This window comes from Protopterus annectens, chromosome 17.part0 (assembly GCF_019279795.1).
Source record: "Protopterus annectens isolate FY-2018-M chromosome 17.part0, PAN1.0, whole genome shotgun sequence".
In the NCBI taxonomy this organism is placed as follows: domain Eukaryota; kingdom Metazoa; phylum Chordata; order Ceratodontiformes; family Protopteridae; genus Protopterus; species Protopterus annectens.
In genome coordinates this window covers 122,156,055-122,179,873 of record NC_056751.1, presented here as the reverse complement: position 1 = coordinate 122,179,873, position 23,819 = coordinate 122,156,055, and the positions used below count along the sequence as shown (strand labels likewise).

The 23,819-nt window shown below is 42.5% G+C and overlaps 1 protein-coding gene across 1 annotated transcript in view; it reads left to right on the top strand.

The window, feature by feature from the left end:
- Positions 1-23,819, top strand: part of NOA1 (nitric oxide associated 1) — a 405,642-nt gene that overhangs the window by 10,859 nt on the left and 370,964 nt on the right. The window contains exon 2 of the mRNA XM_044059454.1: positions 5,000-5,164. Coding sequence (XP_043915389.1) covers positions 5,000-5,164 — 165 coding nt within the window. The remainder of the gene's footprint in view (positions 1-4,999; positions 5,165-23,819) is intronic.

The following is a 23,819-nucleotide window of genomic DNA, read 5'->3' as shown; positions in this document are numbered from 1 at the left end:
TTAACTTGCATAACAATACCACACCCACTTCACTTATACTAGTTACTAAAAGTGAATATCCACCTTTAAAATGTATAAACTCCCCACCCTAGTACTCGAACATACCATAGTTGTGCTCACTTATTCCCACTCTAATATTAGCACACCTTACTACCTCCTGTGAACAACCACTACTTTCACACCTTAACAACCCAGCTAAACAAACTTCCTCTTTAATTCCTACCTACCTCAACCATCACATCAACATAACTTCCACACCTAGCTATCTTTTACCTAGATATCCTAGAATAACCCACATAAAACATGTATACCCAAATCCCAGAAAGATACCCCTTCCTCCTAGTAAATATACAAACACTACATACCTAACCCTACTTCTCTCACTTAAGAATGGAGATATTCACCCAAACCCAGGTCCATTTGACTCCTCCTTAAATCAATCCATTAACCTAAACCCCACTGTTAACCCACTATTTAAAAAACCGAAAAACTCGCTCTCAATAGCTAACCTCAACATACGTAGTATTAATAATAAAACAACTCAACTACATGCTCTTAGAACTCTACTCCTTTGTTATTATTTGTCTAACAGAAACCTGGTTAAAACCCTTAACAAAAGACAGCGAACTCATTCCTCCTGGCTATAATATCTTACGACTCGACAGAGAATCTAAAAAAGGTGGTGGTATAGCTATCTTATTTAATCCAGCCTTCAAATAACCACTTTCCACCAGAAACCTCCCCAAGACTCTAATGCTGAAATTTTTATTACCAAACTTGAACTAAACACAGCCAAATCAATCTTTATTATTTGCATTTATGTTCCCCCAGGAAATAATATTTCTACCATAGAAAAGATCCTATGTTGGCTATCACTAAACTTACCCCAAGAAACAATCATCCTAGGTGACGTAAACATTGATTGGCAATCTTGTAACAACAAACATCCTACTAGCCATATTAACCTTTATGGATTCTCTCAGACTATCACCTCCCCCACTAGAATAAATAACACTAACAAAAAAGAAAGTACCAAAGACTGGATACTCACCAATAATCAACCCCATACTTTTGTAACGGGTTCCCTCCCTGATGATATAAGTGATCACTTATTAACCTATATCATTAGGCTCAAAACCAACCTTCCTACCCAAAACATAACCAGAACAATCAGATCTAAAAAAAATTTTAACTTGGAGCTATTTCATACTGAACTGAAGGCATGTAACTGGACACCCTTAAAACACATTTCTCTTGACAAAGCTGTAAATTTCTTTAATGCTATGTTTCTGACCATACTCAACTACCATGCCCCCACGCGCTGTATTAGAATTAGAACTAAATCTGCCCCCTGGCTCTCAATAGAAACCAAACAAAAAATCAATCTAAGAAATAAAATCTGGAACAAATCTCGCTTAACTAAAAACACAGCAGATTACCAAAACTTCAAAACAACTGAGAAATGAGACCAAAAAAGCAATAATGAACAATAAAAAAAATACTACTTGAAACCTGAACATACTCGCCAAAATAACCCACAAAAGTTCTGGGCAAATATAAATCAATTACTACAGCCAAGTAAACCTGTTACACCCAACCCACAAGGCTCTGACATAAGGAACCCCAACCAAATTGCAAATTACTTTAATTCCTTCTTTACTGAAAATATTCAAACCCTAGCCAGTCAACTCCCCATCAAAAACACAAACCTATCTAACTGCAACCTAAACCCACCCCCCCATTTCGCTTCCAACCTGTCCCAACAACTTATATTCTCTCCCTTTTCAAAAAACTCAAACCATGTACTCCCTCTGCAGACCTAATACCCACAGAATACTTGCAATTAGCAGCCAGTTCAATAGCCTACCCAATTTCTATACTGATAAACAGAACCATCACTGAAGGATATGTCCCTAAACTTTGGAAAATCTCCCACATTATCCCACTTCATAAGGGTGGAAATTCTACTGAAATCTCTAACTACCGCCCTATAGCCCTTCTCTCTCCCTTATCTAAGATTATGGAAAGGTGTATCCACAAGCAACTGCTTCATCACCTTCTCCAAAATAACTTACTCTCTACAACCCAACATGGTTTCAGACCATTCCACAGTACCACCATTGCCCTCCTCTCCTTTACAGATACAATCAACAAAAATCGTAACAATAACACCCTTTCCTCTGCACTTTTCTTGGATCTATCCAAAGCTTTCGACATGGTCAACCACCAAATACTCACACACATTCTTCAATCCTTGTCAATTGATGCCCAATCTATTAACTGGTTTAAGTCCTACTTAAATAACAGACATCAAGCAGTACTCTGGAACTCCACTCTATCCTCCCAGCTACCTGTCAGCATTGGTGTCCCACAAGCGTCCATACTGGGTCCCCTCCTATTTTCTTTATTTATCAATGACCTACACCAAGTTGCTCCCCAAGCTACATGTATACAATACGCAGACGATTCTACACTAATCTGCTCAGCCACATCTGTATCAGACCTTCACTCCCTCACACAACACATATATTTAATTCTGTAGAAGAATGGTTTTCCCAACACTGTCTACTACTTAACCCAAAAAAAACCTAAACGCCTCCTCTTCACACCTTCCAGCAAATCTCCCCACATTGACTTTACTATAACATCAAAAAATGGCACACCTATATCACAAGATTCTACTACCAAACTACTAGGCATTACCATTGATAACAACCTTAACTTTGATGCCCATATAGACAACACACATTGAAAACCATTAACAAAAAAATAGGCTCTCTTTACAGAATCAAACCTTTCCTCACTCCAGAATCTAGAACAACTATAGCCCACTCCCACCTTCTCTCACCCCTTCTCTATGCCTCTCCCATATTTACCAACTTATCAAAAAATAATCTGTTGAAATTAGAAAACGTCTACCACAACATAGCCAGATTTGCCACAGGAAACCCTTACAGAACCCACCACTGTACTAATTTAAAACAACTAGGCTGGCTTGAATTTTAGCAGAAACTAAAAATTAATCAATTAGGCATAGCCCATCAAATTCTTTATCAACCTGACAAAACACCTATACTATCTACTCTTATTCACCCATACCATAACCTAAAGTACCTAAGATCTGCACACAAACTTCTTATAGATACTGTCAAGTCAAACAACAAGGCCGGAGACTCTCTTTTTTTCTAACACCGTGTATGTCATGTGCTACAATATTTTGTTTATTTCCTAACTACTGCATGTTTATATCTTATAACTTTGTCAGTAGTAACAATGTCTTAATTTTGTCCAATTACTTTACATGTATTTCTTTAATGGGATTTTATTTAGTATCATTAGAATTGTTAATTTCGGAGCTTATCTCCCCGGGCCTCTACTGAAAATGGGCATATATCCAGCTAGACTAGCCCGGTCAACAAATGTAAAGTAAATAAATAAATAAATACTTCATTTTTGTCTCTTACTCCTAAATCGTTTGGTTGCCAGTCACTGGAGATTGAAATTACTAAGTAATTGCATACTTTTGAGCTTGACTTTTTTTTCCTTCAGAAAATTAATGCTAACTTAAATCCTTTACTTTAGCAGCTTTGTAATTTTATAAGAGCATTAATCAAGTTTCTAATTTAGAGCCTTTGTTCCCCAAAGATTTCTTCAGCTGAAAGGTGCAGAGATTTAATAATCCTCTTTACTGCTGCTGCTACCGGTAGCCATGTCGCTCACACACACACACACACACACACACACACACACACACACACACACACACTGCTTCAGAAAAAAATGCATGCTAACGAAATCCATGTTGTTCTACTAACTTTAAAAGAGCTGTAATTAAAATCCATCCATATTTTAAGACCTTTGTTTTCCAATTATTTGTTGCTCTGTCCAGATTTGTTGTGCAGAGAATTATGGTCCAGAGTTATGCTGCCAGGGATCGCTGTCACTCTTCACTTTCTCTCTCACTCTTGACTGTCTCTCTCCGGCTTTTATGCACCATTCACTCACACACACACACAGCAACCTAAACACACAAAAAATTGTAGCTGAACCGATCTGTCACTCGCACTCATACAGGCATACACTTTCACTTGCTAACACATACACACAGTTTGCTTACACTCACTAAACAGCAAAAGCGCTGCTTACTGAGCATAAAATAGTAGCTTAACCTTTCTCTTTCTGAAACTCACATACTCTACACTTACATGCACACAGTTTTTTATTGTATTTTACACTCTCACTAAACAGCAGAAGAGCTGTTTAGCAAGTGTAGAATAATGGCGGCCGTTTCTTTTTCTCAGTCTGTGCTCCATGACTTGATATACTGCCATGAAGTGGCAGGCATTACTTGTACATTAATACATTGCTGGAGAACGCTATTTTTCCATTCAGGATATTGATGTACAGTAAGCCCCTTCTCTGATGTGTTGTAATGTAGTTTCAGCTTGGAGCTCAGTGCTTTGGGATTAGTATGGTGTAAAGCTTATAAAAATACTGAACTTCAATGACTGTTAACTTACAGTATACATTTAATTAGTTATGTTTTGTTAACCAGGTAAGTGAACTAGTCCAGTGACCCTTTTCAGCCACAATGACAAAAACCTAGTAAGAAATTCACTTAGGAATACAAAAAAAAGTGTGTGGGGGGTCATGCCATAAGGCATTTGACAAAGATTGCATGTATGATGTAGCCAAGATGTTACTGTGAATAATTAAACATGTACAGGAATGCGTACATTATTAATGCTTGAATATACAATGTAAACTCTTATGATAAATACAGAATTGTATGTTTGCATATTTTCATACCTCACAGCACTGTAACATATGATAGTGTAAGTAATTAGCATTTAGCAATCAGCTTGTGAATGTTGTATGGCTCTACAAAAGTGTGTGTGTGTTTGCATTGCTGTTATCCTAAAGTAGTATCAATCAGACTTATTTGATCAACTGCAATACGTTCTGATCACTAACTGTACATATACTCTATTTTAAACAGGCACCACTTTAAATCTGCTGAAATTTCCTATCATTAATCCCACACCATATAGAATGTTCAGGAGGCTGGAACGTCTGAAAGCAGATGCTGTGCAAATGGAAGAACAACTCTCTGAAGAAGAACAAAGACATCTTAATCATCTAAGAAAACAAGGATATTTAATAGGTGAGAGATACTTTCTCACTTGGTGAGCTCCTGCTTTTTCATGCAACATGATTGATGGAACACATCCGGTTTTCATTAAACTGTTGCCTACATTTAAAGATCATTCCATACTCTGGTTAGTGTTTGACGAGTCGTATCATCACAACTTTTTTCACAGAATTACTTAAAGCTAAGCTTGTGAAAATAACGATTAGTGAGCATGAGTTGGATTTCATTTTAACATGCTGTAACTTCAGGCAGTAGGGCTGCACGGCTTGTAAAGTCTGCCAGGAGCTCTTAACTGCCTCTGAGCTGTCTGCTGCCATCCACTTTGGTGGGATAGCGCCAGTTCCTTCATCCAGTCTTGTTGGATGATCAAATAAATCAAGCATTCTCGAGAGGACACATCCATATGTGTGTGTGTGTGTGTGTGTGTGTGTGTGTGTGTGTGTGTGTTTTTTAAATATCTTGGACAAACACTAAGGTTAATGGTTCTAGGAGGGCATTTTAAGCTATTTGCTTATTTGTAAATGACACACTACATTACCCATGGGCATAGAATTGTGCTAAGGTGGCAGAGCATTTGTAACTTGCCTCTGTGCAGTCCATGGGTAAATTTCTGATTTGTCCTCCATTGATCAAGGTTGCATTTGAATAGGATGAATTCTTCACATGGATGGAAAGCCTGTTCCAGAATAGGGGTAGATTTTGAAGCACATCCATCAATAGTGGGCTTGACTTGTAAGGTAAGCATAGATCGGATCTCAGTAGTCCATAGTTGACTTGAATAGAAACATAAGGCTCTGGGGCTTTTTTCATATTCCATGTGTTTTACACCTTTAATTCTGTTTTGTGAGGAAATTCTGTGGACATTCCAGTTGCATATGCCTGGTAAGGTACATGCGGAACTGGGCATTGTATTCAATGAACAGTCTGAGGGACAAGTACAGGGGAGCAGTGACGTCTCTGAACTTGAGGTACCATACCCTTGCTTATAAGCTTTGCAGTGTAGAAAGATGATGCTAAAAGATTAAGCCCCTGTCCACATATATTCCCAAGTCCCTTGCCAATGGGTCTACTGTTCAGAGTGTCATCTAAATGGTAATAGCTAGGGATAATCAATGATTTACTTCAGTTCAGTGTTGCAGTATTCCTTACAATGGGGATCCTCTGCCAGTGGTGACTGACATCCGGCCAGTATACCAAAGCCTTTAGGCTGCTAAAGGTACACCATACGTCACACATATGCTCCCCATGTACAACTTAGGGCATAAAAGTGACCTTCGGATGTGCCATCCCAGAGAACTTTGCTTCCAGTCCAAAAGCTATCTTTGATCATCAGCCTAACCACTCATTTTGTTTGCTGGTTTACAAAGCCATTTTTCGGATAGGTGCCCCATTGGGGTTTTTGTTTTTATATTTTTCTTTTTTTGTTGGTTGTGGGGTTTAGATACTCCAGAAAGGGTAAATGCCAGTGTGGGAGACAAATTCCCCATAAAGGTCATCATAAGCAGTGTTTATTTTGTCTCTGTGCTTCCCTTTACCATACTTCCTATTCCATTTGCCAGGCATTCATCCCAAAGACTCTCCATAGTCCACTTTCCTCTTTGGCCGTATATTTAGACAACCAACGTCTTTAACTTTTAGCAAAAGATATTATGGAAGGAACTTCCTACTCCAGGGGTCAGCCTTCCATGAAGAAAAAGGCCAAGAAAGCTAGATCTAATTCTCTCTCTCTCTGTCTCTGTCTCTCTCTCTCTGTCTCTCTCATGGTTATTGAAAACCCAGAGGATCACCCCGCCTTGTTGGATTCTTCTGCTGCAACTGCTTCAGAGGCCAGTATGGATACAACATCACATGCATCCCCGGAATCTTTTAGATGTCCGCTGTGGATGTTCAGGGAGAACTGCGGCCGATTATTACTGAAGGGTCTAAGGGTGTTAGATTTTGGTTAGGGAGGAGTTTCCAACTACTATTGTAGAGTGCTGTCTGGGGGTGTTTCATAAGGCTGATGTCCCTTTTAAGAAGAAACAAAATAAAACGTGTTTCTCTTGCTCCTAAGGATCCTTAGAGTGACTGGCAGAATTTCCCTTGGGGTTATTTAGTGTCCTTATTGCCTTGAAGCCCTGTCAAAGAGTTTTGTTCCAGCTCCCCCTTGGCCTTCTACTCCTCTTAAAGGACCTAGGGAACGGGATTCATTTGAGGAGGCGGGGGATTTGGATGCTGAATCCCTTGTTTATTTTTCCTAGATTCCTTCTCCATTAGACTGTGGTTCTGAGGAGGAGAAGTCTAAAGTCCTAACACTCCTTTTGAGATTTCCTTTTTGGGGATAAAATTTTCACAATAGTAGCATTTTTTAAATGGGATTGTGCTCAGGTGTCTGTGGTTCAGAAAAGGTGTTATGAGCCTCTGCAAATGGATTCTTAGACCTTCTGCTGTTACTCCTGTTTTGGCTGCCTTGTTGGATGCCTTTTCTACTGTATCTCGGGCTCCGGATTCCCAGCCCCCCCGCCTGCAAGTAACCTGTTAAGTTTTATAAGGTACCCAGCAACTGCAAAATTTCTGTATAGGAGCCCATTTGCTGATGCATCTGTGGCATCTGACAAGCCATCTAAGTTACTGTCTTCTACAAAGTTGCTTCCTTTTGATAAGGACAGCAGGGCTATTGTAAGGCTGGGTAAGAAGGTATATACCTCTGCTACCCTTGCTTTCCAGGCTGTCGGTTGTCAGACCCATATGACTAGGTATATTTTGAGTTTTCTTTTATAGGCCCATCAGATTATTTCTGACCATCCAAATTCTAAGGGGAGGACTTCTGGCCTCTCCTTGTTAGGGACTTCCTCTCCGATGACTCTCCCTTCTATTAAGTGCTGCTATGATGCAGCAGATGCTTCTTGTAGGGGTGCTGCTTTTGGTTCTGTGATGAGATATTCCTGGGTTAGGCTTCAGCCTCTGCCTGGTAATATGATGCTACGTTGATGGACACGCCTCTGGACAACAAGCTTTTGTTTGGTGGTGCTGCTAATTTGTTTAAATCCGTACAGGAAAAGGGTAAGGCCTTACAAGAGCTGAAACATATTTTTGTTTCTCCTGTGCCTAAATTCCAAAGGAATTACCCTAATAAGCAAGCTTTTGTTTGTAAACAGTCTTACCTTCCCTCCCAAAGGTAATAAGGGTGGAAAATGGGCTTCTCCTGCTAAAGCTACCCAGGCTAGTACTTTGCAGAAATCTCCCTTTCCTGAAAAAACAGGTGCTCATAGGAGCGTAGGTTATTAACTAGGCTATCGACTTGGAGGTCATGTTAAGCCTAGCCTTTTCGACCAAATGTAATTCTGTAAAAGTACTAGTCAGTGCCCACAATTGCATTTAGTGATAACTGCCCATGTCCAGAAGGGTTGTGGACACCTTCCCTGGTAAAAAAATTTACAGTGCCCCATCCACTTATCCAGGTATCCAGATTTCTCTTGAAAGTGTCATAGAGGTGCTCTGTTTCACATGAATTGGTAGCCTGTTCCAAAGATGTCAGTCGCTTGGTGATAAACAGGACTTGCTGAAGGGACAGATTTAAGTCGCAGGCTATATTTAAGTCCCTGGAACAGGTAGCCCTAGACCTATTTGATTTACGGATATGCAGTAAGTTCATTAGGTTTGGGTCTTGGGTTGCTCTGTAGGCCAGGCATACATCTCCCCTATGAAGTCTATATGATACGGAGTACAGTGATATGGACTTTAATCAGTCCATGTAAGGTATATGCTGGAGACTGTTGATATTCTTTGTTAGAAACCTCTGAGGTCTCTCATTGCTGCAGGTGCTTAGTACAGTACATAACCAAGTGGGGTGTTGATACTCCGTTGTGGGCCAGATAAGTGAGTATAGGGGGTTATAACCTCTTACTCCCAAGGGGATGCCTTTACTAATCAAGTGAGTTACGCGGAAAGCTTTTCTTACAACTGTAGACACATGATGTTTGAAGTTAAGGTTGCGGTCAACTTGTGATCCCAGGTCCCTTACCACTTCATGGGTACTTAGGGTATTGTTGGTTTGATAGTGTGAAGAGACATTGTTTGTGCCAAAGGGAATGACTATGCATAATCTTTGCATTCAGTTTGAGACTGTGACTAATACACCAGTCGTTGGTCTATGTGAGACCCTCCCAGGAGTATACTGACATTTGGGGATTCAGTAATTGCACTTAGTCTACAGTCGTCTGCAGATTTGATCAGCCACAGCCCTTAAGTTTTGACCTGAACTTCTGAGAAGTAAGTACCAAACAGTAGGTGGCCCAGCACTGACCCCTGTGGCACCCCACTGGTAACAGGTTTCCTGGTTGATGTAGAGTCACCCAATTTGAAAGTGTGTGTCCAGTTTGTGGTTCAGTTGGCAACCCATCTTACAACAAAGGTGTTTACGTTCAGTTTGTTAAGTTTATCTGTAATGCCTGAATGTGAGATTGCATTGAAAGCCTTTGCCAAGTAGAGGAATGGACAGATTTGCTCTCCTCTATGGCCCTGGTCACACTTTCAAAGAAATCTTCCAGATGTAACGGGCAGGATCTGCCCTTCGTGAAACTGAATTGGGTAGGCTCCAAGGTTTGAAGATCACCTATGTCTTTATTTATGAGGTCCATAAGTATACATTCCATTTTATACATTGCTAGGCTGCCTTTGTGGAGGGGAATAGCTGTAGCTGTTCTCCAGTCTGCAGGAACAAAGCCTGTGGTCAGGCTGTTATTGAAAAGGGTATTTAGTGGTGGTGTTAGCTCATGTTTTAGCCTGTTTAGAAGATTGCCTGGGATGTCATCTGGTCCCATAGAGGCCATGTTCTTTGCCTTGAACAGGGCTTTGAAGACCTGCTCTTCAGATATGTAAGGTGGGGGGGGGGTCAGGAGAGGTTTTTTTTGTAAGTTAGGAGGGGATAGGTTTGGTGAAAATTTCACTCCCTTATCTGCTAGCAGGCTCGCTATCTCTGTGGGGTCAGTATGTGCGATAAAGTTGGCCACCAGTTCTGAACATGCTTGGGTCCTACCCTTAAGGTTATGCACATAGCTGTAAAACGCCTTATAGTTATCCTTGGCAGTACTTGCTAGGTTTCTCTCAAAGGTGCTCTTGGAGGATTTGACAAGTTGTCTTATTTGCCTGTTAAGGTTTAGGAGGGTGCTTTTCCATTGTTGGGTCCTTGTCTTTGTTTTCTTCGACAGCAACTGTTTGCATGTATTTTAGAGTTCTTTGATGCTGGCAATCTACCATGGCAGCTTGATTTTACTTGAGGCTGTGGCTTTCATTCTGTCTAGTACAGCCAGGTTTATAAACTTGTGCACGTGATTGTACAGGGCTTTAGTGTAAACTTCAGCGTAGTTACCACTTTCAGCTTGGGGTGGGGCTTAGAATGCATTTATACCTTCATCTAGGAGTGTATAGTTTTGCCTTGAAGTTTTTTAGTCTGATTTCACCCTTTGTGAGTTCTTGTGTACGTTCGAAGGTGACTGATTTGTGGTCAGTTTTAACTAATGAGGGTCTAGCAGTTGCAGCAGAGCACTTGTTTGACATGTTGGTGAAGACCAGATCTGGAATGTTTGTTCCTCTTGTCCGAGTATGGGCAGTTTGCTCCAGGGCATTTGAATTCAAAAAGTCAAGGAACCTTTGTGCTAGTGAGTTTCGGCTAGAGTAGGTTTCCCACTTGATGGTGGGATAATTGATATCCCCCATAACCAATGTATTTGGTAAAATGTGGATTGTCTTCAGTTTGTTTAAGTAGGTTTCATGGGTATTTTGACCCATGGAGAGGGATCTATAACTGGCTAGGACTTGAGTTGGGGGGGTCTTACTCACCATAACATGGACCTTGAATAATTCCGTGGAGTTGTCCAGTCTAACTAGACGGGAGGTGAATTTATCTCTAATACTTATTGAAACACCACTTCCTTTCATTTTCACACATTGATTTTTTGGTCTAAAGGTGTGGAAGGCATTGTAGGTTTGCAGGGCCAGGGTACTCTGAGGCCTTAAAAACCAGGTTTCTGTGACTGCACAGACATGTAGAAGTGCTTCCAGGGAGTGTAGTTTTAGGTTTAAGCTCCAAGCATTTAGCAGCATGACTCTTATTTTGTTCTGATTGGTTAATTTCATGTTAGTAATGTTTTTGAGACCTTACCTAGGGGAGGCAAGAGCCTTTGCAAGTAACTGAAAGACTTAGAGTGCCAGGTGCAAACCGTTTCTAGCAAAGCAGCAAGGTTTGTTGACCATGGCTTCCCAGATGGACAGGAACTGGATCCGTTTGGAATGACATCAGAAACTAAGCCAGTTATTGAAATCTGTCATTTTTTGTTTATATACTGTGGAATCGCTCTCTAGGTGAGGGTAATATGCTGCTCAAGGCTAGGAACCTACCTGCCTGGGAACACAGTCGGAGAGTTCGACCCTCTTTTTTCATATAGTCCAATGAGGTACATCTCAGGTCACTCACACCAACATAAACTACGACAGTCATAACAGTACTTGTTGCTGAGAGACCTGAGTGCATGCGTGTTTTGGCAAATCCTGGCACCAGACAGGCAGCTGACCATGACTTTCTCCTTGTCCAGCCTGGCGAGTGGGATATCTGTGTGTCTCAATATTGAGTCTCCAACGACAAGAAAACTTGTTTTTTTTAGTGTTATTCCTTATGGGTTTGGTGGGTGAGAGACAGTGATGTTGCTGTATGTCATTGGTGCTGTGTAGATTGTATTAGCTGTAGCAGACTTGTGTTTTGGAGGTCTCTGGCATTTTGGTAAATTTTTCAAGAGGCCCTCTGTGTTTGTGGATTTACATGTTTGATGTGTACTATGTGTGAGAATAGTGATATGTTATCTGACTGTCCTTTACTTTTCAGCCACATTCCTCTTTCTGTTTGTCTTTCCCTGTCTCTTCCTGTTTGTGTAAAGATTACTCAAGATTCCTGGGTTCTTTCCATCATTCGCCAAGGATTTATTTCTTCCCCCTTTCATGGGCATTCTACAACCCCCCTCAGTAACAATTAGCCTATTTTCCAAAGGTGCTTCAGGGTCTCTTGACTTGGGCAACTATTAATGAAGTTCCAGTTTCTCAAAGGGGGAAGGGATTTTATTCTAGAATATTCTTGGTCCACAGGAAAGATGGCACTTGGAGACCCAATCTGGATCTCTCTCATTTATTTTCGGATATTGTCCCTTCAGACCTTTACTCTGCTGCTTCCTCAAGCTTTTCTAGTTTCTCTGGACCTCAAGGATACTCGTCTTCATGTCCCTATTCACCCCCTTCTCAGGAAGTTTTTACATTTGTATGTTGCTTCCTGGCATTTTCACTTCTCTGCTTTGCCCTTTGGCCTCTGTATTGCCCCAAGGGTATTGACTTAAATGCCTTGCTTCTGTGATTTGCTTTTTGCAGGCTAAGGAGGTTACACGTCTTTCCCTACTTAAACAACCTTCCTTTTCAGGCATCCTCTCCAGAGATTCTACTGCAGCATCTTCATTTTGCCATTTCTGTCATGCAAAGCCTGTGGTTCACCATACATTTTCAAAAGTCCTTCATGACTCCTTCACAGGACCATGTGTTTCTGGGATGCAGGACCCATACTTTTGCAATGCTGGCATCCTTGCCTCCTCCCAAGGCCTTAACTCTCGTTGCTTTCTTTCAGTTCCTTCTTCCTCTGGCCTCATTTACAGCCAGGGAAATTCTTAAAGCTCTGGATTTCATGGGCCTTTACCATTCCTATGCTCCCTCTAGCCAAACTCCATATGAGAAAGCTTCACTGGATGTTCTTCATCTCACATTGCTGCAGTCCTTACACTTGGGTAGTCCGCTGTCCTCGGTCGGCCCGAATATCAAAGTATAGTCAAGGCGCATTTGACTGACATCAGGACGCCAGGGTACAAATGCGCATGACCGACGCCATATCCTCAGTCTTTTGCCGCATGGTCCGATGCAGAAGCAGCGCTGTAAGTGCCGGTTGGCGCTCTGAAATTGTTCGATTCGTGTTTCAGACAGAGTCAAAGTTGGCTGGGAATAGTTTAGTTTTTTCTTGCCTCAGTGGTTTACCGGATGTCAGAAAAAGTGATTAATTGTATTTCTTGTGGGAAAGAGATACCGCATAGAGACTACCATACTTTGTGTATTCCTTGTTTAGGGCCTGAGCACGACGTTGTTGGGTGTCGCTCTTGTGCTAGATTCAATAAGCGCACTATAAAGAGAAGATTAGATTGTGCCAGGTTAGTCTTCGGGAAGCGGTGCAATTATAAATGCCGCCGGATGCTCCGACGCCCGCTTCTTCAAGAAGCGCAAGGACAAAGCAGTTAAGCCTAGGTTAGAAGAACTGTTCTTTAGAGGTGTCGGTGGAGCCGGTGGTTCCACCTGAGGTTTCTTTGGGATTCCAGGGAGAGACTTTGTTATTGCAGGATGTGGCCTCTCAGGAGGCAGGTCAGGCTGATGGGGCTTCTCAGGTTACTATACTCCTCCCTGCCTAGGGTGGTTAGGCCCTCTCCTTCTGTTTCCAAGGCTTCTCCCAGAGGCAGGCCAGGTTTAGCTTCAGTTGGTGTCACCCCTAGTTCTTCAGGAACTGTGCCCAAGAAGCATATGCTTAAAATGGCAGAAGATTTGATTACTTTGATTAGGGGTTCTTTGCCCTCCTGATAAGAGACCTAGGGTGGAGCCTGAGCTAGGAGTTTTGAGCAGGCTTGGATGTTTCAGAGTCTTCGCCTGAAGACTTGCAGGAGTACTCTCCTTATTCTCATTCTGGGGTGGATGATTCTACTCCTTCTGTTTCTCCTCCTGAGGATTTTTCTTTTCAGAAACTCTTCATTCCATGAGGGAGGATATTAAGTGGGGAGGTCAGGACTGGTCTGATTCCAGGAAAAGGCTTGGGGGATTTTTGTTTTTACCCCAGCATAGGCCTTTGGCTATACCTCCTGTTTTGGATGTAGTGGAAGATGTTTTACAGAGGCTTCTCTTAATCCTGATTCTTTGCCTCCTGCTCCTGTTAAACCGGATAGGTATTACAGGGTGCCTGAAGCTCATAAGTATCTTTTAAGAGTCCTAGGGCAGACCCAGAAACTGTTAGCCAGGGGCCTAAAGGTGTTAAGGCTTCTGCTGTCAAGAATCCGTTCCTGCAGATAAAGAGGCCAGGGCCTTGGATAGATGGGGAAAGAAAGTTTATACTTCTTCCACTCTAGCTATGATTTCTTTTAATTGCCAGTTTCACATGTTGAAATACCAAAACTATCTCCTTTCACAATTGAAGTCTAAGGTTGATGCTCTGGCGGAAGGTATTGATTGTAAAGAGTTGCAAGATTTAGTACATGTTTCTGAACAGGTGGGTAAGCATTCTTTGCAATGTGGTTTTGATGCTGTACAGGCCTCGCCTAGGGTGGCTGCCACTGGGTCAGTTCTTCGCAGGCACGCCTGGCTGAGGGATCAAAATTTATCTGACCATGTTAAAACAAGGATTTTAGATGCTCCTTTACAATCTGATGTGTTGTTTCGTTCTCCTGTTGAGGCAGTTTTAAAGAAAATGGAAGACAAGGCTAAGTCTATGCAGACTGTTAAAGATTTTTTGCAGGTTCAACCTCCAAAGTTTAGTAGAAATTGGCCTACTAAGGGGTGGACTTTATCCTTCTTATGATTCCCAGTCTAGGGGTAGATCTAGACGTGGTAGGGGCAGAGCTCAGGGCTCTTTCAGGCCTAGAACAGGGAGTTCTCCTGCACAGTCTTCAGGTGAGGGCAGGGGTCAGTCCTTTCGTAAACAGACCCAATGACCTTTTCAGCTGCCAGAGCCTTCCCGTCTGGCAGCACCTTTGGGAGGAAGGTTGGCACTTTTCAAAGAAAATTGGAGTTTAATTACCCACGACAGATGGGTATTGGATATCATACACCACGGTTACAGGTTTTATTTCCATACTTTGCCTCCTTTCAAAGGCATGCCAGACGTTCCTCCTCAACAAAGAATAGAGGCTCACAAGCAAATTTCTCTGTTACTCCAAATAGGGGCCATACAGCCGGTCCCTATGCCAGAAGTGGGCCTAGGATTTTATTCTCGCCTGTTCCTAGTACCAAAGAAGGGGAACACGTGGAGACCAATTTTGGATTTATCTATCCTCAACACTTATCTGGACATTCCCAAGTTCAAAATGTTGACGTTACAGCAGCTTTTACCTCTGCTGGGCAAAGATCATTGGATGGTAACTTTGGATCTCAAGGAGGCTTACCTTCATGTTCCTATCAGACTAAGTTGCAGGAAGTATCTGCTGAGCTGGGACTTCTCACTGTCAGTTCTCTGCATTGCCCTTTGGCTTATCTACTGCCCAGAGTGTTCAAGTTCTGGCTCCAGTGATAGCTTTCTTCAGGCTAAAAGGAATTCAGATCTATCCTTATTTGGACGCATTGCCTGATTCTGGCTCAAGGAAGGGACGAGCTTCTTCATCATTTGGAATATGTGATAGCAGTGCTAAGATGCCTGGGGTATTCTGTGAACGAAATAAAGTCCAGTCTAGTACCCTCTCAGGACATGTGCTTTCTGGGTGTAAGACTGAATACAGCATCCCAGATGGCCTTTTTGACCCCGGACAAACAAGAGAATCTTTCCCTTTACTTCCATCAACTATCTCATCAGTCCGGGCTGACTGCAAGGACAGTCCTTCAAGCCTTAGGGTTCATGGCATCTTGTATTCTGGTGCTTCCCAATGCCAAACTGCATATGAGGAAGCTACAATGGTATCTCAAAAATGTATGGACACAGCACTGCCAGGATCTGGACACTGTCATTCAAATACCTTGCATTCAAAAGGAATTTATGTGGTGGGCTCAGGAATGTCACCTAAACAAGGGACTCTCTGTGACCCGGCCAGAGGCGAGTCAGATTTTAACGACAGATGCTTCAGACAAAGCTTGGGGAGCTCATCTAAATGGAAAGTGGATACAAGACAAGTGGCCTGCCAGACTACAACATCTACATATCAACTTGAAGGAGATGTTAGCAGTCCAGTTTGCATTAATAGCTTTCAAGGATTTACTTCTTCCAGGGCAGGTGTTGATTCTAACAGACAACACAACTGTCATGTGGTACATCAACAAGCAAGGGGGAACACATTCTTATCCTCTATGCAGGCAAGCAATGATTTTGTGGGGACTGCTCTCAGTTTACAGCTCAATCTTCAGGCAAGGTTTCTGCCGAGCACAGAACTCCTTAGCAGATGTGTTGAGCAGACAATTATGGATCCCCACGAGTGGAAATTGGATCCTCATGTATTTCAGAAATTGACAGTGTCATGGGGAACTCCAGACATAGATCTGTTCGCTTCTCCACTAAACCACCAGCTGCCAAAGTTTTGCACAAAAAGGTTTCATCCCACAGCTTGGAAAGTGGATGCTCTTTCCTTCAGTTGGAGCAATCTTAATGTGTATGCCTTTCCGCCTCTGCCTCTCCTCCCAAAGGTACTACTAAAGGCCAGACAAGACAAGCCAAGGATGATTTTGATAGCTCCAGATTGGCCTCGACAGCATTGGTACCCATTACTGAGAAACCTGGTACGGAAGCCTCCATGGCCTTTGCCTTAGATTCCACACCTATTGTCTCATGAGGACAGTCATTTGCTCAATGTCAAGCTTCACTCTCTGCACCTAACAGCCTGGCATATTCTGTTTTGAACCATAGTGGGCCTCCACTTCCACAGCAAGTTTTGAATGCTATTTTGGAAGCTAGAAGGCCTAGTACAAGGAAAGTGTACGCAGATAAATGGAAGAGATTTTTATTTTGGAGTGCAGCAAAGGATTTTGATGTTTCTGAGCCTAATTTAAGTGTGGCTCTTCAATATCTTACTGAGTTACTGGACAAAGGTTTGTCCTTCTCTTCTATTAAGGTTCATGCTGCAGCAATTTCGGCTCACTATGATTGTGACCCACCATTGTTTTCTCATCCTTTGTTCAAGCAATTTCTTAGAGGGGCAAAGAATATAAGACCCCACGAAGAGCTCCTACTCCGGCTTGGGATCTCAATTTTGTGTTGGAGAAACTCACTCTACAACCTTTGAGCCTGCAGCTACTACTGAATTAAAAGTTTTATCATGGAAGACTGCTTTTTTGTTGGCTATTACCTCTACAAGAAGGGTTTCTGAGTTGCAGGCCCTTATGGCGGTTGAGCCTTTCTTAATTTTCCATAAGGATAGGGTATCTTTACGTACTAATCCTTCCTTTATGCCTAAAGTGGTTTCTAGTGTGGCTTTAAACCAAACTATTCATTTGCCTACTTTTTATGCAAATCCCCAAAATAAAGGGGAAAAGATTTTGCACACTTTAGATGTACACAGGCAGTTGCGATATTATTTGGACAGAACTAAAGGGTTCAGGCAGTCTCAGCAGTTATTTGTTTCTTTTGCTTTGAGTTCTCAGGGCAAGCCTGTGTCAAAACAAACTATTTCTAAGTGGATTGGGTTTTGCATTGCTTTCTGTTATTCCCATCATGGCAAGGAGATTCCAGCTGGGATTAGGCCTCATTCCACTAGGGCTACTGCCACTGACAGCTTTTTGAGGGGTGGCAACTAAGGATATTTTGGAGGCAGCTACTTGGAGTTCAGTGCATACTTTTTCTAGGCATTATCACCTACCACTTTACTCTAAATCCAGGGCTGGTTTTGCCACTGCTGTTTTGCAGGGCATTTTGGCAGCTCCTGCTTCCTTATAGTTTGGCCATCCTCCCTTACCTCTGCTTTGGGATTCTACCCAAGTGTAAGGACTGCAGCAATGTGAGATGAAGAACATAGTACAGTTTTGTACCTACCATAAATGTAGATGTTCGAAGATCCACATTGCTGCAGTCCAATTTACCCTCCCTCCTTCCTCTGTAGTTAGAGGCGGTTGTGTGGGTTGGGTTGTCAATATGAGGTATATTGTATATATTGTATATATTGTACATATTTTTAGTGCTAGGATGGTTGGTTGTTTGTTTGTTGTCTTTTGGTTTTGACCTTTATTTTTAGGGTCTTCTGACATCTGGGGCAAGAAAAGACTGAGGATATGACGTCGGTCATGCGCATTTGTACCCTGACGTCCTGATGTCAGTCAAATGCGCCTTGACCGACGTCAGCCTTATACTTTGATATTCGGGCCGACCGAGGACAGCGGACTACCCAAGTGTAAGGACTGCAGCAATGTGGATCTTCGAACATCTACATTTATGGTAGGTACAAAACTGTACTTTTCTTAGTCTGTCTTTAGCACTCTCATCCTCTAGATTTCATAGGCCCTCTTCTTCCATGCCTGTAGCTTGAAATTCATTGGTGGATTCGACAGTTGTTGCTCAATCCTGGGCTTTCTTTTCAATCCCAACTCCCTTCTCAGGAGCTGTTCACAGACACTTCAGATGTGGGATGGGGGACTTCCTTTGGCTCCCTAAAAGTGCAGGGCCTCTGGTTGCCTCAACAAAAGAAAGGCCACATCAGTGTCAGAGATGAGAGCTCTTCTGTTAGCTGTTCAAGCATTTCATCCTCTTCATTCCAGGGCCCCTCAAGGTATTGACAGACAATACCAATGTTATGTGGTATGTCAACCAGCAAGGGGGAACAAGATCTCCTGTGCAGGTTAGCTCTTCAAGTGTGGGAACAAGCTGTCCAGTATCAAGTGGCACTTCAGGCAGTTTACATTCTCTGAAGTCAGAACATTGTGGCAGACTCCCTGAGCAGGTCCATCTCACAATCCCACTAGTGAATGCTTCACAGGGATCCATTTATGGGCATTTTCCACCATTGGGGTATTCCTCAAGTAGATCTATTTGTCTCCCCTCTGAACAGACAACTTCCTTTTTTGTGCCAGAGCCCCACATCCTGTGGTCTGGAAGATGGATGGCCTCTGTTTTTCCTGGAAGGGGATATTTCTTTATGCCTTGCCTCCCTTTGCTAATTTCAAAAGTCCTGTTTAAGATGAAACTGGATGCTCCCAAAATCTTGCTGGTGACTCTCTTTTTGGCCCAGGCAGCATTGGTTCCCTCTTCTGCATTTAGCCAAGGACAGTTGTCACAAGTTACTTCACATGGTGGACTTACACAAGACAAGGGATTTATCATCCATCCCCACCAATTTACTCTTCATCTGACACTGTGGGTGATAGAGAAAAGGTGTCAATATGGAATCAAAATCCCGAGGACGTGCTTAGTGTCTTTCAGGAGACCAGGAAGTGCACTACTAAGAAATCCTTCTTATCCAAATGGAAGAGGTGTCCTGTTTAGTGTCTTTCTCATAACCTGGATCCACTTTTTGTGGATGTTACTTTGGTTCTCTCATCTGTGTGACTTGCTCAATGCTGGGTCGGCATGTTCTTCTGTTTAAGGCCCACTTGTCAGCTATTTCTGCTTGTCTGCATTTAGCACCCTGTTTAGCCTCTAGATTTGAGACTAAACAATTTCTTAAAGGCATCCTTCATATTGGACCTCCCAGGAAGCCTTCCTCTCCTTCCTGGGACCTTAATTTTGTTTAGGAGAAATTAACTCCCCTCCTTTTGAGTCTGCAGCCTCGTCTTCCTTGAGGCATTGTTCTTGGAAGACTGTTCTCTTGTTGACCCTTACTTCTGCCAGACTGGTGTCTGAGCTTCATGCCCTTATGGCTGTTTTTCCTTTTTTAGTTTTCCATAAGGGCAGGGTGTCCCTTTGTACTAATCCTTCTTTTATTCCCAAATTAGTGAATGAGTTTTCTTTTAATCAGTCTGTTCATTTGCCCACTTTTTTCCCTTCTGCAATCTGTTTGTGAGAAGGTTTTGCACAGTTTGGATGTGCATAGACAACTCACATTTTATTTGGATAAGACCAAAGCTTTTTGTTTCCTTTCATCCTAGATCTTTTAGATTAGCTTCTTCCAAGCAAACTATTTCTTCTTGGATATCTAAAGCCATTTCTTTTTTGTTATTCTTTTCATGGCAGGAATCTTACTTCTTTGGTTAACGGTCATTCTGCTAGAGTTGTGGTTTCTTCTGCTACTTTTTTCAAGGGTTTACATACCAATTCTGTTCTTGAGACAGCTAGCTGGATTTCTTTGCATACCTTTACCAAGCACTACAAGTTGGATGTGATATATCCAGGGCTAGAGCTGGTTTTGCTACAGCCATCATTCATGGGTTCTTAGAGGGCTGTGTTGGTCCTTCCTCCTCCCTCTCTTCATGGGCTTTTGCACTCCCTTAGTGTAAGGAATACTGCAACAGTGAAATGGAGGGTCAAAAAAAAAAGAACTTACCATCATGGTAGATGATGTTCTTTTCATTGTTACAATATTCACGCTCTCACTCCTCCCCCTGGTTCTTGTCCCTTTTGGATGTGCCTGGTACATCTAATCCTTGGACTGGCATTCCTGCTGAGGCTCTCATTTCTGAGGATGTTATGTCCAAATGTCACCTTTATGCCCTATGCTGTATGTGGGGAGCATACATGTGATGTATGGCATACTCTTGGCAACCTAAAGGCTTTGGTATACTGGCTGGATGATGGGCCACCCTTGGCAGAGAGATCCCTTCTTGTACAGTATTCTTGTACAGTAGCTGGTCTAAATACATTGCAGGCATTATAACATTGCTTTGCTGAGGTGCCCTCCACTTCTTTAAACCATGCCTCTGTAATTACACAGATATCGAACTTCTCCAGGGTAAGGAAAGCTTTAGACCCTTGACTTTTAGCAGTAATATCGTCAGGTAATCCTCTGTCAATTTTGCTATGTTGGAAAGTTTCATTGCCTAAAAAAGGCACTTTGAGTTGGGCAAAGTTTTCAGTCAGTATTCAAAAGCCTCAAGGGGACACGTGCAGACCATCTTTAGTGGAAAAGCATGTTCTGTCAGCCATGTCCTCCCAAAATGACCAATATTGTACCCTTTTTCAATGATACCACAAAGTAAGCCAGTTAATCAGTTAATATCCGCTAAAGTTGCGGCATCATCTTTGGAGAAAGTAAAAGGTTGCTCAATGCTAGGCTCATATTAACACAGGGCAGACAGTCTGAGAGCCCATCATGCCCCTCTGTGTACAGTCCAGAGAGGTATGCCTCATGTCGTTCACACTTGCATGTACGATGAGTCATTTTGGCTCAGTGACAATGTGTGTGATCTTGTGGATCCTAGTGCCCAACAGGCAGCTGTCCATGACTCTCTCCTTGCTCAGCTTGGTAAGTGGAATATCTGTGTGTCTCATGATAGAATCACCCATGACTAGAATATTAGCTTCTGCAGAGGTTTGCCTTGTGGGCTTACAAGTTGAGACACCTTGTGTTGAAATTGTGCTTCATGGTGAATGTTGGTTTGGTAGAATGTTTTGTGAGGTTGTTGAGGAATTCCATTATTATAGCTCTATCTAAGAGGCCCTTGAGGTTTAGTTCATTACTATTTAGAGCCTCAGTGTAGGTTGGTCTGTGTCTTTGGTCTTCAGTTAGAGCGGTAGGTAGAATGTGGTGTTGTGCGTTTCTGACAACTTGTTTGATAATTGTATTGGCTGTATGTGAGAGCCTTACCTTCATGATGGTATCTGATTACATCTGTCACACACTACCTTTGATTAAGAATTTAGGTGATTGTCGTTGAACATGAAACTGATGATCTTCGTGTTTCACTGTTGCAGTCATTACATTTGGGTTATCTGCCTGCAGGTAGCCCTCAGCCGGCCTGAATATCAAAGTCTTGGATTCCAGCGTCGGATGCTGTCTCTCTTCTTCCATGACATCAGGTCGTCAGGGGTATAAAACATGCAGCCGATGCCATTATATCAGTCTTTCTTGCCGTGCAGTGCCCGAAGCAGAAGCAGCTTGCAAGTGCCGGTTGGCCGACTCCTGAAGTTTTCGTTTTCGAATTTCGGAACCAAAGTCTTCAAAAAAGCTAAGTACCCCATTGGGGTTCCTTTTTCTTGCTCTTAACCGATGTCAATAAAAGTTAACAATTGTATGAGGTATTTGCTTTCCACAGGTAATAAAGATTTTCATTCGTACTGCATTTCTTGCTTAGGCCCAGACCACGACGTCCCTCGCTGTTGGTTTTGTGCTGTCTTATTCAACCCCCTGGCTATTAGTCGTTTTGCAGCAAATTATTTTGGTACTCTTTTTTTTGTTTAACTATCTAGAAATGGTTTTGGTAAGCCATTCGACTACCGACATTCCAAAAAAACAAAGATAAAGACGGAGACAGACTGCATAGGTCCAAAGCTGCCTACGTCGCTTCCGTTAAGCTGGTCGCCAGTTCAGCGGTACTCAATGAGGTGCTTATTCAGCCCCCGATACCCACTACTTCAGATTCGCAGGCCTCTACTGAGATCCATTCGGAGTCCGGTATGCTGCGAGATGCTTCTTCGACTATGGTACCTGCGGATGTCTCTACCTTGGATGGGTCCGGAGCCGCTGTGCAGGCACTGGCTTCTGAGGGTGTATTCAGGCCTACTGACATGCATTTCAAACTGATGCCATCTTCTTCTTTAAGGCCTACAACTCGACCCGCGCTTAGAAAACAGATGTCCAAACCGCATGGTCAGGCCCATATGCCTAAAAAACAAATTATGAGAATGGCTGAAGACTTTATTACTTTAATTAGAGGAAGCCAGCCTTCACCCTCTAAGAGACCTAGAATTGATTTTCCTTCTGATTTTTTTTGATCAGGATTCTGAAATTTCTGTTTCTTCTGATTAACAGGATTTGCCCTTATCTACCTATGAGGATTCTGATGCAGAGGATTCCATTCCCTCTGCTTCCCCTCCAGAAGATTTTTCTTTTGGTGAAACCTTTCACACTCTTAGGGAGCATTTCTGCTGGGAAAGCCAGGATTTCTCGGACTCCAAAAAGAGGCTTGGAATTCTTACTTCTCCCTCAACACAGGCCTTTAGCTATCCCTCCTGTCCTGGACATTGTAGATGATGATGCCTTCCTGGAATCTACCCTGGCTCCAGACACTTTACCTCTAGCTCCCAGGAAGCCTGACTGGTATTACAGAGTACCTGACTCTCACAAGTTCCTCTTCAAGAATCCTACTGCGAACCCAGAGACCATTTCCTAAGGACCTAAAGACATTAAGGCTAGTACTGCCAAAAACCCTACCCCCTCTGATAGAGATTCCAGGGCCTTGGACAGATGGTATACACTTATTTTGGCCATTAGGGCCTTAAACTGCTAGATGTTATGTGATCCTATCTCGCCTACATTCTGACTGATGGGTTCGGAGCCGATCCCTCGGCTCCGACTCGGCACGCTTATGCCAAAGAGCGAAGTCTCTTATTGGCTGAGCTTACTATATCCCAGGATGCACCACTACCAGTCTCCCAGATCTCGCTTTGCGCTAACCTGCGAAGACGTGGTCTCGAGCTGGCTGAGCTGAGTAGTAATTTTACTAACTTTTTTCTGTCAGAATTTTGCTGTTCTTGTCATAAAAAGCTGTTTTAACGGCTATTCTTCACTTTTGTGTGTGTTTGGAGTTTGTGAGAAGACTTTGTTGTGTGATTGGGCGTTGATTTTGATTTTAGGCCTCCTTCATCTTAGGGCCTTCCCGGTCAGTCAACCCCCTTAAACCTTAGAGGGCTTCAAAGTACCCTTTAGTTAATTGTTATGGTTTCTTTACCTAATCGGCAACTGTAAACCGATTATTAGGTAGTGTCAGTAAAACAGAAAGTCAGTGGATAGTTCCTTTCTGTCAGGGATTACTGATTTTTTTGTTGCTATAATGTCTCAGA